The 14,215-nt window shown below is 46.7% G+C and overlaps 6 protein-coding genes across 6 annotated transcripts; 4 read left to right on the top strand and 2 right to left on the bottom strand.

Moving 5' to 3' along the window:
* The first annotated feature begins 68 nt into the window (after window positions 1-68).
* LY89DRAFT_686334 (RINT-1 family protein-like protein) lies at window positions 69-2,943 on the top strand. The gene is made up of 6 exons (XM_018215261.1): window positions 69-352; window positions 407-1,069; window positions 1,116-1,898; window positions 1,950-2,238; window positions 2,286-2,332; window positions 2,380-2,943. Exons 1-6 carry the CDS (start codon window positions 155-157, stop codon window positions 2,803-2,805), a joined length of 2,406 nt encoding a protein of 801 aa, XP_018069001.1. The 5' UTR covers window positions 69-154; the 3' UTR covers window positions 2,806-2,943.
* A 249-nt stretch (window positions 2,944-3,192) lies between these two features.
* LY89DRAFT_686332 (mitochondrial carrier) lies at window positions 3,193-5,107 on the bottom strand. The gene is made up of 2 exons (XM_018215260.1): window positions 4,651-5,107; window positions 3,193-4,387 (listed from the first exon to the last, which is right to left on the bottom strand). Exons 1-2 carry the CDS (start codon window positions 4,748-4,750, stop codon window positions 3,576-3,578), a joined length of 912 nt encoding a protein of 303 aa, XP_018069000.1. The 5' UTR covers window positions 4,751-5,107; the 3' UTR covers window positions 3,193-3,575.
* On the top strand, window positions 5,081-6,517 carry LY89DRAFT_686331 (uncharacterized protein). Its single transcript, XM_018215259.1, has one exon. It carries the CDS (start codon window positions 5,389-5,391, stop codon window positions 6,106-6,108), a length of 720 nt encoding a protein of 239 aa, XP_018068999.1. The 5' UTR covers window positions 5,081-5,388; the 3' UTR covers window positions 6,109-6,517.
* Window positions 6,518-6,930: 413 nt separating this feature from the next.
* On the top strand, window positions 6,931-9,578 carry LY89DRAFT_619683 (subtilisin-like protein). The gene is made up of 4 exons (XM_018210889.1): window positions 6,931-7,575; window positions 7,642-8,925; window positions 8,979-9,280; window positions 9,333-9,578. The coding sequence occupies exons 1-4, from the start codon at window positions 7,359-7,361 to the stop codon at window positions 9,372-9,374; spliced, it is 1,845 nt and encodes a 614-aa protein (XP_018068998.1). The 5' UTR covers window positions 6,931-7,358; the 3' UTR covers window positions 9,375-9,578.
* Window positions 9,579-10,558: 980 nt separating this feature from the next.
* On the top strand, window positions 10,559-12,510 carry LY89DRAFT_783739 (major myo-inositol transporter iolT; the record flags this gene model as incomplete). The annotated part of the gene is made up of 6 exons (XM_018222716.1): window positions 10,559-10,754; window positions 10,805-11,014; window positions 11,063-11,324; window positions 11,377-11,969; window positions 12,019-12,249; window positions 12,304-12,510. The coding sequence occupies 6 exons, from the start codon at window positions 10,559-10,561 to the stop codon at window positions 12,444-12,446; spliced, it is 1,635 nt and encodes a 544-aa protein (XP_018068997.1). The 3' UTR covers window positions 12,447-12,510.
* Window positions 12,511-12,830: 320 nt separating this feature from the next.
* Window positions 12,831-14,205, bottom strand: LY89DRAFT_783738 (uncharacterized protein). Its single transcript, XM_018222715.1, has 3 exons — window positions 13,986-14,205; window positions 13,690-13,928; window positions 12,831-13,640 (listed from the first exon to the last, which is right to left on the bottom strand). Exons 1-3 carry the CDS (start codon window positions 14,137-14,139, stop codon window positions 13,089-13,091), a joined length of 945 nt encoding a protein of 314 aa, XP_018068996.1. The 5' UTR covers window positions 14,140-14,205; the 3' UTR covers window positions 12,831-13,088.
* Between the last annotated feature and the right edge of the window lie 10 nt (window positions 14,206-14,215).

The raw sequence follows: 14,215 nt of genomic DNA, 5'->3' as shown, positions 1-14,215 counted from the left end.
GTGGTTGCGGAAACTAGCCCAATCAAGCTACCAAAGTGCTCTAGAAATTATTCAATCCACCCCCAAACCACTAATCGGCAACATCCAAGAAAACAGATCAACAGCTGTGTGAACACCGCAGTTACATGAATCACGACCATTTTTAGGATCAACCATGGCCGGCAGATCCTTATCTCGAGAACGGAGCCCCGTAGCAATCCTACTTGATCCAGCGAGGGACATTCCACTTGGAGAACGGGATATTCGGGTGGAAGACTTCCTGAACGACAAAATACAGACCACTTTCGACCTGGGAGATCTGGAAAGCTTGATAGCTAGCGTCGAGACACAGAAGCAGCAGTTGGAAGAGCAAGTCAGTGATCACCCAGTTACCCCTACAGGATCTGGCTTTCTAACACGAACATAGCTCCAACATGCTCAATCAGAACTCCGGCAAGCCAAGGCGGCCTCTGCTAACCGGACATCTTTAATGCTCGAACAAACCCAGGAGTTTGAACGTCAACAATCCAATGTTCAGAAGCGCCTCATGATAGTCACATCGTCAGATACGCCCGAGGAAGCCACAAGAAAACTCAAGGTCCCTATGGAGAAGCTCCGAAAAGTGGAACTTGCAGAAGCCTATGTCGAAATGCTGAAAGATGTTGAGGACTTGCGAATGGAAGCACGGAAACATTTACCTGCCGACCCCAAAGAAGCTCTGAAACCATACACTCAACTGAAGGAGCTGGCCATGTCGTTACAGGAACTACAAGAGCCAGCGGAAGGAGCTGCTGTCCATTTGGTCAACTTCGTTGAAAGTACTACGAACAGCCTATGGATGGAAATGAAAAAGATCATGACCGATGAATTTGAATCCGTACTGCTAAAGATGACCTGGCCCGACCAGAGTATTGAACCATCGAGGGAATGGAGTGATAGCTTTGAGAAGCTATTAGACTTGCAAGCTCCAGAGATTGTGGCTGCCCGAGAACCCCTCATACTTCTTCCCATGAATGTCCTAGCCAAGAACTTCATCCAACAGTTCAGATATCACTTCTTCAGCGACAAACCAACCAACCATCCGCATTATGTTCGTTTCCATTACCCCTTATCGTAAATTTCCTGACTTTTTGTAGCTCTTAAATCATATTTCGGAATGGTTCTTAGGCACCGTCGCGAAATGGGAAGATTATCTAAGACTTAACGTCGGGCCAGTCCTTGCAGCTCACTTCAGAGGTAGCTATCTGGCCGGCAACTCATTATATGTGGACCCAGTTGCGGCGTTCATCACTGCACTGCTCCCCATATTGAAAGAGAAAATTGACACTCTCGTCGAGGCTGTCTCGAACGAGCCACAATATCTAAGTCAGTTGATTGCTCAGCTCATGAGATTCGATGATGCTGTGAGAGTAAAATTCAATTATGATGCTGGAAATATCGAATATGGTTGGAAAGGAATGACTTGGGATGTACTTGATACATGGTTCGAGCGGTGGCTAGAAGTCGAGAAAGACTTCGCACTTGAACGATACCACGAGATCATGAAGTCGCCAGACAGTGGAGTTATTGATTACGATAGCTCAGCGCCCGGCAAAACCAAGGCTACCTATGGAGCTTCAAGAGTCACAGAGCTGATCATGACTGTCACTATGCAGTACAACAAAGTCCGAAGGTTTTCTCACAAGATTCGATTCCTTATCAGCATTCAAGCAGAGATCCTCGATCTCTATTGGGGTCGTCTGAAGGACTCTCTGGACGTATATCAGACTATCACGTCTACTGTTGGGCGTGCTGTTCATGGTGTCACGAAAGAGCAGCAACAGGCTCTAGAGGGTGTGAAGCGTTTAGAAACCCTGTGCAAGGTTTTCGGAAGTGCAGAGCATCTCATTTCCATGATGAAAGATTGGAGGAATGAAGAGGTAACGTTTACCAAGTTTTTACAGTAAGTTGGTTGACTGACCAATGTACAGTTCTTCGTTGACCTGTGGGAGCACCTACAAGATCGTGCCAAAGGTACTCGTATAGAAGACAACCTTGCTGGTGATATGAGCTATACCGAAGTCAAGGATGCGACCTCTGATGCTGTAGGTTCCGAAGAGGAAGGATCTGTGTTTGACAAGACCATCGAAACATACCAAAATCTTCGGAGCAAGGCGGAGGAGCTCATCGTCAGCTCCCTTCGGAAGTCCTTCCCGATAAATTTCAAGCAGTATATCACCAAGCCTCAATGGACAACCATTGGTGACTTGCCACAATCTAGTATGTGTTCCAAGTTCTGTATAGTAATCTTGCTCACCATCCACCAGGCTCTTCATTCATTGTGGTCACTGCAGAGCTAGACCAGCCTTTACAGGTATGTGAAATTAATATGTAATCTACCGGATACTGATGGGAATACAGGCACTGAAACAAGATATGACTTTCCTGCGTCGAACCCTAGCTGACGCAGCATTCCGACGACTCTGGCGAGCTCCTTTAGATACTCTGGAGGATATGCTATTTCGAGATGTCCTTCTCTCGCAAGACTTTACGACACTCGGTGCAGCACGTTTCATGCAAGACGTTGCTGCGATTCAAGGAGTAATCGACTCTTGCTACGGGCCCAAGGCTCGTCTAGGAGTGCCAAAGCTGTCAGAGGCAGCTGCTTTACTCAACTTACCACTGGAGGCCGAGGACGGTCAGATGGACTTGAGAGATGCACGTCAAGAAATCTTTGGAGATAGTCAACAAGCTGCTGATGCTCTTGTGACTTTGGGAGTCAACCATCTTACTGTGGGTGAGGCAAGGTTAGTGCTTGCGAAGAGAGTTGAGATCAACAGCGAGTAGATGACATCAGAAACGGTGTTGGGGCATCAACGAATGCATTGAGGCGCGGAAGTTAATATCAACATACCACTCATGACAAGGTTATTTAGAGGTAGAGCATGCACACATACTTGCATATCAAACCAAATTCACAAAGTTGTCTTCAATTTGTTATCGACCTCTTCGAGGCCAAGCTTTCAAGCTCTCCCAATCCAGTCCCAGAATTTCCAGTGTATGGTCCATTGTCAAGTCCTCGAAGATGACGGCCTTCCTGTTGATGCGAAATGCTTGAAATTCAAGCAGCAAGTCGAACAAACATAATCTTTTCGCGTTGTGAATCATGCCAAGTTCCTGCGATCCTAACTAGTTGGGCATCCAATCACCTGGCGACGAGACCACTCCTTGGTCTGGTCTCATTCGCTCACCTACTTGGAGCGACGTGCAACAAAAGTTCCATCACTACATGACAGAATTTGCGCGATGTTCTATTGGACAGAAGATTTTGCGAAACCTAAAACTGGTGTCTTAGTCTTCCTGAAATGAAATAACAAAACTTCCCTACTGCTGATCAAAACAGTTTATTCATTGTTCCTAGAAGGCCACAAAGGATGCTTAACAGAAGAACATTTAATTCAATATTGGCCTTTTCTGGCACATTTATTCGGTTTCTAAAGACGTCTGACAGGCTAGCTCCACCTATCAAATCAAGATGCTCCTGTGTGTACTCCATCCATTCGTGTTGAATCTCGCGAAAGTATCGTCTATTTTCATCCTACGCACTTGTCGCCGTATCAAGATATCGCTCTCATGGTCATCTCAACCACTGCAAACGTTCCCGCACTCACTGGCATAGCCCTCAACAATGTCGGTGCAAGACCCTTCCAGAACCCTCTGAGACCTTCTGCCTTGAATGTCTTCCTAAAGCAGTCGTTCATTCCCTTGAACTTTTGGTTCTCTCCAAACCCATCGCTCTGCATCTTGCTCTTCACAACATCAAACGGATAACTCGCCAACCATAGTGCTTCTCCCGCCAATCCACCATAGAAAGCAATCTTGTAACTGGGGATTTCTTTTCTATCGATCTTGTTCCGTAATGCATCTGCGTTCATCATGTATTCGAATGCAAGGAACCAAACTCCGTATGCTTGTGCTTCACGCAAGATAGTAACTGCTTCTCCACGGTATAATCCTTTAAGAACACCTTCGTGAGCAGAAAGTTTGCGTACACAGTCCAATGGACCAGAATACAGTCTGGCGGCGCCATGTGGTTGTGTTTGTAATCTGATTCTTACATGCTCAATTGGACCTGAGATCACGGAGTTGGCGATTCCGGCAAAAGCTCCAGCACAGTAGTACTGTCCGTAAGAGAGACCTGGAGATGAGGGATCTTTGGAGAGGTTGTAGGCTTCAAGACGGCGGCGAGCTTCATGGAAAGCACCGAACTGGACAGAGACACAAGCTCCAATACCGATGAGAGGGGTGAGAGTCCCCTTGTAGAAGGCAAGGGGACCTTCTTTGGCATAGATTTGTTGGGCAGCGACGAGAGCATTGGGGTACTGGGTTGTGGTTTGGAGACGCACTTTGACAATATCAAAGGGTTGGCCTGGGATTTGTTAGAGATCTGGTCATGTTCATGTTCACAGATGTTTTGGTGAGTGAATATATTGCAAGACATTTAGGAAATGACACCGAAACTTTCAAAATGTCTATGAAAACAAAAAAGGAAGAATTGAGAGCCAGTATCAAAATTTCAAAGGCATCCCCACTTCTGAATACACGTGATATCAAAAAAATAGCAACGAAAGAAATAAAGTGGTTGAATGATTGGGTAGGAGGTTTCAAAAGCAGACAGCATGGAGAACTCACCCAGAAGTACCTGAGCAATGCCACCAGCAGCTCCAGCAAAAAGATCCTTCAACGTCCTCACCATTCCTCCCTCCTCCATTTCAGCAGCTGCGTCCGCCATTTCGAATTACCCCTCCTCTCACAATCCCTCCCTCAATGCCTCGTTTCGTGAATAGGATCAATGGCTCGAATTCAATAGGGTAATAAAGTCCTCTTCTAGTTATGCCTGTCTGGAAAGATAGAGGAGTGCAATTGAGCATACCTTGAAAAAGAGCTTGTTCAAATCGCCGAGCTGTGACAGACGCCCATGCTGCGATAGCGGATGATGTGCTTCGCTTAGACTTAGTGCCTAAGGCCTCAAGGCATCAATCATCTTCGGGGATTTCAGGGGTGAAATTTTGACAGCCTTGCCCGACGTCATTGGAGAACCATTCTCGACGACTCAGGAGATCAGACCATTTGTCAGTATGCTGATGATCATCAGGCATAGAACTATCCCGAGATGTAGTGTTTCCATCAGTCATGAGAAAGGTCATATGACTGGTTGTCACGAATCCCGTGTAGCCGCTCTCCACATGCTTTCGGTGATGCCGGATTGCTTTTTTTGCCATCAGCCCAGCTGAGTAACTCAGCCTCATAACCCCTCCACGATATTTTCCCACAACCTTCTGACAACTTCACTCATCTCTGCCTAACTGTCAACATCACAAAACTTTACATACAAGTAACTTACAAGGCGCATTCACAACAACTGTCAATATGGTTCTCTTGGGAGGCCTTGAGCTAGTTGCAGCTGGCTACATAATCCACAAACACCAACAGAACAAACGGGACAAGCAAAGACTCGAAGACGAGGCGGCAGCCCTCGAAGAGGAGCAATACCGCATCTTTCCACCCGATGATCGCCACTCTCGACCTGAGCAACGCCGTAGACGACGATCCCACTCCCGAAGAAGACATTCAGAAGATCGATACGACCGTCGAACCAGACCTCACTCTCATGATGGCAAATACAGGCGCGAGAGTCTAAGCCCACGACCTAAACCCATCTTGAAGCCTACGAACTACTCGAACCCTCAACTCGCAGCTCAAAGACCTCCTCCATACAATGCCGCTGCAGCTATGGTTCCTCCGATGGCTGCCCAACGTCCAGCTCCTCAAGTACAGCCGCAAGCCCAGGCTCCACCTCCAGCACAATCATACCCTCAAGATATAAAGTACGGATGGACGGACAATCAACAACAACAAAGACCACCGCATGATCCGAACTATCCTCCAACAGGATGGCCATCGGAGTGGCAGCAGTCTCAAGGAGCTAGCTCAAGCTCTCGCGCACCACAACGTCAAACCGCAGAGTCGTCGAGAGGTAGATCAGACAGGAGACCAGAAGAAAGTCCCAGAGTGCGATTTGCGGCGCCGAGACATAGTCCAAGTGTGAGGTCGTTGAGTCAATCACCGCCACCTTCCTACAAGGAATAGAAAGCTTTCGAGGCAGAGTGTGGACAAGCAGACGCTGGCGTTAGGCTTGCTGGGAATGAGACATGAATAATGAACGACGAAGGATGGACTTTGGTATAAGGTTTACTTGCTTAGCGGGAGTTGTTGGGAGGGGTTAAATGGCGTTTCTTTCATGGCTGGAATAGCTAAGGCATGGATTTTTCCACGATACCATTCGTTTCCTATTACTTGGAAGCTGGGATAACAATACGATGAATTTGATGCAGGGTGTTTGCTTCTTTGATAGTGAGGATGTGAGAATGTGAGACTGCAAGATATAAAAAAACACCAACCACATAACTTAATCTCTTCCTATATATATCGGCTATGACCGTGCAAACGATTGCGATCTTCTTCACCAACTTTTGCAACGAACAAACTGAATTTGCTGAGAAGTCTCAAGCTTACAGGTTACAATTCTGGACAACGAACACTTGGCTGAAGAAAGAAAGTTAGTGTACTGCAAAAAAATCTTTGACCATTAATATAACATGCTATTCCTAAGTGATACGAACAATGCATTGCCACACAGTTTCCCACTTGGGCTAAACAGGCAAGTGAGTGTTCACGCGGCTCGGGTCAGCTCGGTCCATCTCTCCCAAAATTGCTGCATGGAGCACATTTGCGAGATTCTCGTTATCGTTATCGTTATCGTTGCAGTAACCTATTTCAGGTTGCTCCGCTTTGAACTTGTTTGTTTTTGCGGGGATTGCATGCTGACTGTCACCCGGAATCCCCGTCCCATTGGCGATCGTCTGCCAAGACCCTTCCCTCATCATTAAACTTGTGCTCTTTCGGGCAGGTCCGTAATCATGCCCGCTTTAATTTTCATATGAGCCTGGTGAGTGAGTGAGTGAGTGAGTGAGTGAGTGAGTGACCGCGAGTGCTCATGTCGTGATGACGGATCATAGGTAGACAGCCTGCACCTGCATCGGCTCACTGCTCTTAACGAGGCAATTTGGAGGAAAGTCCCCACTAAGGCAGGCACAAGGCGACTGCACAATGCACATCGGTCAATCCTGGCCTTGGGAAGCTCCCCTTGAGCTCCCAAGCTTCGCACCATGTTGTGCAAGGAGCCAGTTCCATGGCTACTGGTACAGTAGCTACAGGCGGGGGGAGGAGGTGATGTTATTAGTGCACCTGTATTTCCCATAAGAAGGGTCGAGCCCCTCGTCCAGAGCTCGACAGTCCTAGGATTCCAAGTCTGTTGCTTCACTTTCGTATCATTCAGCATGTTGGACCTCTCAATTCTCCTGTCAGCTGCTCTCGGAGCCCAAGCTGTGTTTGGTACACCAATTCGTGCTCGCACAGCTTACTCCCTCAAGGAGGTTCATCCTGTACCCAAGAAATGGGCCCCCGTTGATCGAGCACCTGGAAACCACATGCTCCAGCTCCAGATTGGATTGAAGCAAGACAATTTCGAGGAATTGGAACGTCATTTGTACGAAGGTATGATGTTTTGTCTTTTAAAGTTTACCCACTTGCCAACAACAAGCTAATTCCAATCGTCTCTAGTTTCGGATCCAGACCACGAACGATACGGTCAACATCTCAGTGATGCAGATGTAAACGAGCTTGTAAAGCCGGCCGACGAGACTTTAGATCTGGTCCATGAGTGGCTGGTGGACAATGGTGTCACTCGTGCCAATTATAGTCCTGCCAAAGACTGGATTCATGTTTATATCGATGTCGAGTCAGCAGAGCGCCTGCTTGACACCGAGTACTCGGTTTTCGAACACGAAGATGGTGCACAGATTGTTCGCACGTCTCGGTGGTCACTCCCGGAGCATCTGCACGACTTGATTGATACAATTCAGCCGACCACATCGTTCATGCGTGCTGCGCCGCAGACAACGGACTACAAGCAATTTGCAGCTCCGTGGACGCCTCCAGGATATACTCCACCCTCCAATGCGACTATTGCGAAAGTCTGTCAATTCTTCCCAGTCACCATTGAATGCTTCCGTACTTTGTATAGCACAATTGATTACACTCCGCAAGTCCCAGGCCTTAGCCAGGCAGGCTTCAACAACTACCTTAACGAAACTCCTATTCGCCCAGACATTAACTTGTTCTTGGAGAGATATCGCCCTGAAGCTGCGGAAACTGCTTTCACATTCAAGTCGATCGAGATCGCCGATGGCCCAGCTGCTATCTACACAAATATCACAGAGTTCCTACTTACCAATGATTTGGGGAAAGAAGCCAATCTCGATGCTCAGACCCTTTTGGGTATGATCTATCCCATTCCTCTGACGTCTTTCTCTACAGGAGGAAGCCCGCCTTACATCCCTGATATCAATACTCCTACGGACACCAACGAGCCATACCTCACCTGGGTGAATTATGTTACTGGCCAAAAGGATCTCCCTCAGGTTATCAGCAGCTCTTACGGAGACGACGAGCAGACTGTTCCCAAGTCCTATGCCGAAAGAGTGTGCAAGTCATTCGCTCAGCTTGGAGCTCGTGGAATCACTTTGCTTGTGTCTTCCGGTGATGCTGGACTTGGTGGAGAAGCATCAACGGATTGCATTTCGTCTGCCACCAACACGACTGCCTTCCTCCCAGCATTCCCAGCCGGCTGCCCCTATGTCACCACTGTGGGTGCGTTGGAGCAATTCGAGCCGCAAGTTGTTGCTTGGCGTCCTGATGGCATTGGTCCTGATGGGAACGAACACGGCTTCTACACCAGCGGTAGCGGATTCAGCAATTACTTCGCAAGACCATCATACCAAGATGGTGTGGTGGATACTTATGTCAAGAACTTGAATGGCTTGTATAGTGGATTGTACAACCCTGGTAAGCAACATCACAACGACAAGACAATCATAATTACTAACACCATCAAACAGACGGACGAGGTTATCCCGATATCTCGGCACAAGGGCTGTACTTTGGATTTGTATGGAATCAAACATTCTCTTCCATCTCTGGAACATCAGCATCCTGCCCTCTAGCCTCTAGCGTCCTCGCCCTTGTCAATGATGCTTTGCTTGCATCCGGCAAGCCTACCCTTGGCTTCTTGAACCCATTCCTCTACTCTAGGGGCTACAAAGGTTTTACGGATATCACTAGCGGCAACACCTCCTCTTGTGGCACCGCAGGATTCCCAGTGACGGAGGGTTGGGATCCGACCACAGGTTTCGGTTCTCCAGTAAGTTTCTGCTTCCTTTCATGTTAGGGTTGGTACTGATATTCTCATGCAGATTTTCCCAGAGATCGTCAAGATCGCAAAAGAATGCTTTTAGACCAATTTTGTAATGTTCAGCTGATCTTGAGTCAATTGGAACTTCGAAGCAAAATCCTAACATCTCACTGCTGACAAAATCATCAAAATAATTTAATTCATTTTATAAGACTTGATTGTATACTTCATCGCCACATGTGCCTGCATTTAGAATTATGGGTAGTTTCGATTAGAAAGTCCCAGCATGTGTGTGTTATCATAGCAGTCCAATCGTTTCTTCTAATGTTTGTTCTAATCATTTTACGTATCGGCATTTTGGCATTTCCCCCGAAAAGTCGAGAACTGCAAGTGCGGCTGTATTTGGGGCTGAACCATTGGTTAAAAAGTTTGCTATAATAACTCTGAAGCCTAAGTGAGATCTTAAGCTGATCATGAGTTTCAATTCCACAAACATTTACCTACCCTGGCCCTCATGCTGGATTAAAGTTATTCCACCCAAATTCGCCACTCCCAGTATCCTGCCTTCACTTCCAAAGTACTCAATATTAAGTATAATTTGGGATGGTTTCGATATAAGTGCTATATAGTGGCTACTAGCTTCATTTAGTGGGATGTCTCGGATGTCATCCCAACTTGGTCGTTGACGGATCTACGGAATCCATGCAATCACCGGGATATGGAGGCTGAGTTGGTTTATTGTTGGTTTTGGAACTTGCGGGCGCGAATGAAATTCATGATCTGCTGTTTTCATTAAGAACGCTTTCAAGTTTGATTTACTCCCTAGCTCGTCTACTCGGACTTGTATGTACGAGTTTACCTACTTGCTGCCCTATTAGTATTCGCTCCAGTTAATTCAACATTTACTGGCCTTTCTTATTATTTTTTCCTTCCCAGTTGTGCCGATTAGTGCTTACTATGATTCAACTGTCATACCATGCTGCTGGAAAATATCGCATCTGTCTCTCTCGGCTAAGGGTAATGTGATTGTCCGGGATGGCAGAAATTGAAATATAGTTCTCTGCGTCTTCCATGCCGGGAAAAGTTTCAGGCTGAACTCAGTAATCACACGGAATGATTATCGGCCACATGCCCCACAAATACACCTTATCCCGTTATAATAACGATGATGGGTTCTGTTTTTGTCTTCTTTCACCTCCGCCGTCCAAGAGTCGAGAATCTCGTTGGACAGACACCGACTAGTTATTTGCACTTCTTGAAAGTCTGAACGACAAACCGCTGTCAAAAATGGCGCCTCATGTTGATGTTTCCGCCCCCATTGTCACGCAGATTGCGCTTGAAGACAAGGTCAAATGGTACAAGAAACCTAACCTTCGACTTATGTACTTCTTCCTCTTTTGTTGCTGTATGGGCGTTGAAACGACTTCCGGATTCGATTCACAACTCATCAACGTCCTGCAATTCTCTACGAAATGGAACAAATGTACAGCAGTCCCTGCTTTCTACTTAGAGAAATGTGCTAAAAGTTTCTAGATTTCTCTACTGGCTACAGGAACGCTGCTGGTGACCTTGCATTAACTCCTGCCATGCTGGGATTCGTATCTTCGTGCTACCAACTTGGTTCCATCATTGGGGTTCCCATTGCTCCTTATATCAACCAAAGGTTTGGAAGACGTTGGCCCATCATGGGAGGTTCAATCCTCATGGTCATTGGGTCTATAATTCAGGGATTTTCACAAGATCGTAGGTTATCCCGCAGAACCTAGTAAAGCTCGCAGCTAATTATTAAAGTCGGAATGTATATCTTCGCTCGTATGGTTCTCGGATTCGGCATCGTGTTCTGTATCATCTCTGGCTCGTCCTTGATTGGAGAATTGGGCCATCCAAAGGATCGAGACACGCTTACATCTCTGTTTAACTCATCCTACTTCATCGGAGCCATCCTCGCCGCGGCCATTTCTCTGAGAACCACAGATCTCAAGAGTGATTGGAGCTGGCGAGTTCCTTCACTCCTGCAGATGTGTCCTTCCATTTTGCAAATAGCGACCGTTTTGTGAGTGTGAAACATAGTGTTCCCCTCGAGCTCTGCTGATAAAATATGATAGCCTACTTCCGGAAAGCCCTAGATGGCTCATCAGCAGAGACAGGAACGAAGAGGCCGAAGCTGTCCTAACCAAGTATCATGCCGAAGGAGATCCAGAATCCATCCTCGTGAAAGCCGAAATGGCCCAGATCCGCTCAACCATCAAGATCGAAATGGATAACTCGAAGCAATCCTGGATGAACATGATCAGCACACCAGGCATGCGCCGCCGTACATTCATTTCCTGTTTCCTAGGCCTGTTCACCCAGATGTCAGGTAATACTCTTCTCACCTATTATCAGAATCTGCTCTTTATCATGATGGGCTATACTTCGTCGTATGCCAAGACGAGGATCAATCTGGCGAATCAATGTTGGAGTTTGATCAACTCTACTATCCTCGCTCTTCTGGTAGCAAGATTCAAGCGCCGTACCATGTTCATGCTGTCCACTGGAGCCATGTTGGGAACCTTCATCGCTATGACAGTCTCTTTCGAACGACTCCGAGAAGCTAAGAACCATAAAACCAAAAATGGTGCGGCTTCCATTGCGGCCTTATTCTTCTTCTTTGCTTACAGTCCGGCCTATAATTTGGGCAACAATGCTCTCACATACAGTAAGTGTAACCTGCAAGCCACAACGCAATTCATGCTAACGAAAACTAGCCTATCTTATCGAGCTGTTCCCATACTCTGTCCGAACTCGCGGTATTGGAATCGAACAAGTATTTGGAAAAGTCGGAGCCTTCTTCTCGAATAACGTCAACCCAATCGCTCTCTCTGCTATAGATTGGAAATTCCTTGCCATCTACTGCGGCTGGATCTTCTTCGAGTGTCTATTCGTCTGGTTCCTGTATCCCGAGACTCAAGGTAGAACTTTGGAAGAATTGGCTTTCTGTGAGTATATTCTGTCGTAAAAAAAAATTCAATAGGCTACTAATCATTGGACAGTGTTCGAGGACCAGGCACTTGCAGATGAAGCCGTCGTTGCGGTTGAGAAGGAAATCCATCACGATGTTGATGTTGATGCATTTGGCAAGCATGCAGTCGTTCACGCAGATCATTCCAGCCATGAGTTGAGCGAGAAGGTGTGAGTGAGAGTGAGGAGGAGTAGCCAAGGAGTACAGGGGGGTCCTCTGATGAACATGAATATTACAGTCTAGAAATTGCAAGTGGTAGTTTAATGTAACATTCAAATGAAAGAAACAAAGTTTTTCGGTGATATGAGGTTTGTAAGTTCTATCCTTCAGTGACTCTCTTGCGCTTCGTACGCGATATGCGCTGTTTACGCTGTTCGCGCTGTTTGCGCTATTCGCACCATTCGCGCTCTTTGCGCCTTTCGCGCCTTCACCGATGAATACCTACGTGATTTTCAAAGTCCCATTTTGCGAACTCATAAATTTATAGCACAGCTCGTGAAAGACAAGGGACGCCAAGGACATAAAGAGGACCAAAGAACAGACAGTGAGAAATTATAAAGCTCAGTTGAGGGCCAGTGATCTCAACAATAGAGATATTCTTTTTATGATATCGACTAAAGCTGTGATGGGAATCCAGCTATTATTGTTCAGGTACGACACGCACAAATGGAAAGTAAACAGCAAATCCATATATCCGGCCGGCTGTCAAATGACTTCCCTCTCAACCTCAACGCCTGTCGCTACGCCACCTCCAACGAGATCAACAAAAATATATGGCCGCAGCTATGTGTGACTGCGGACTCGAGTATCGAATGTTCAAGTATTCAGTCGCGGACCCAGACCATCTTCAACAGCATTCGAGAGCGTAGTCCAGTCCAAGCCACCAATGCTGCGACTGTGCGTGCCCTTTAATGACAGTGACTCTGCAAAATCGCCAGTACCGATCTTCCTCATCATAAGTGTATCCTTGCCCTTCTTCAGAGCTCTCCCATCACCTCGCAGGATATAATCCTCGAACCAGTCTTCCTCCTCCTTCGTAAAGGGCAAATTGACGAGCTCGATACTCCGTTGAGCAATTGTGTCCGAAGACGAATTGTTAAGAACCAAAGCAACTAACATCTCAAACATATGTCGTTGTGCGTATTCAGGCTGACCTCTGCAGAAGTAAAATGCTTCCGTGACGCTCGTGCGTCCGAGTGCTGAGAATAAACATTCTATTGCTTGACGACTAGCGAGTGCTGGTTGTACGATATGGTAGTAAGCCAAAGCCAGGGAAAGGTCTTTGCTCGAAGAGCGGACCAGAACTTCGAGAACTTCATCTGCGAATGTTGGCACTAAGGACGGATGCGTAAGGTATTGCAGTGCCAGCTATACATGGTTATTTGGATGCCCAGTCTCGGGGAAGGACTTCACATGCCTCAAATTCTTTCCGATCAAGATGCCATAGACCTTTCATGTATATCTGGTATTTGGCGGGCAAGAAAGCATTTTGCTCGAGAGCCGCTGAAAAGTTCCTTTGGCCCGTCGGATAGTCAAATTCGAGAAGGATATAGTAGAGCACCGAGATCTTTTGTGTGTCTGCGCTGCCACTTTCGACGATGGTTTTGTGTAGATTTCTAAGATCACTATTCGACTTTGGAGGATAGTATTTGGCTGCTAATGCGCAAAGAAGTCAGCACACTTTCAAGATTGATACCGAACAAGTGTACACACGTCTTTTGATTCCCAGTGCCTTCATTACTCGTTCAATAAAGAGGCCTTCCAGATCTTTGCGATTTTGCTCGATGGCGGCAACTGTCTCGTCGTCGTAGGTACATTCGGGGTCAAACTCGAACACCTCATCGAAATTATGATAATTGAAAATCATCTCTGCGTCTGACTCGAACTATTCAGGAGTTGTGATCTGCTCTTTACTCAATCCCCGAGTGGAATTGAGAGCTCTC

The sequence above is a fragment of the Mollisia scopiformis genome (assembly GCF_001500285.1).
Source record: "Mollisia scopiformis unplaced genomic scaffold LY89scaffold_16, whole genome shotgun sequence".
Classification (NCBI taxonomy): Eukaryota; Fungi; Ascomycota; class Leotiomycetes; order Helotiales; family Mollisiaceae; genus Mollisia; species Mollisia scopiformis.
The sequence above is the reverse complement of the archived record's forward strand: the minus strand, read 5'-3'. Positions and strand labels throughout refer to the sequence as shown.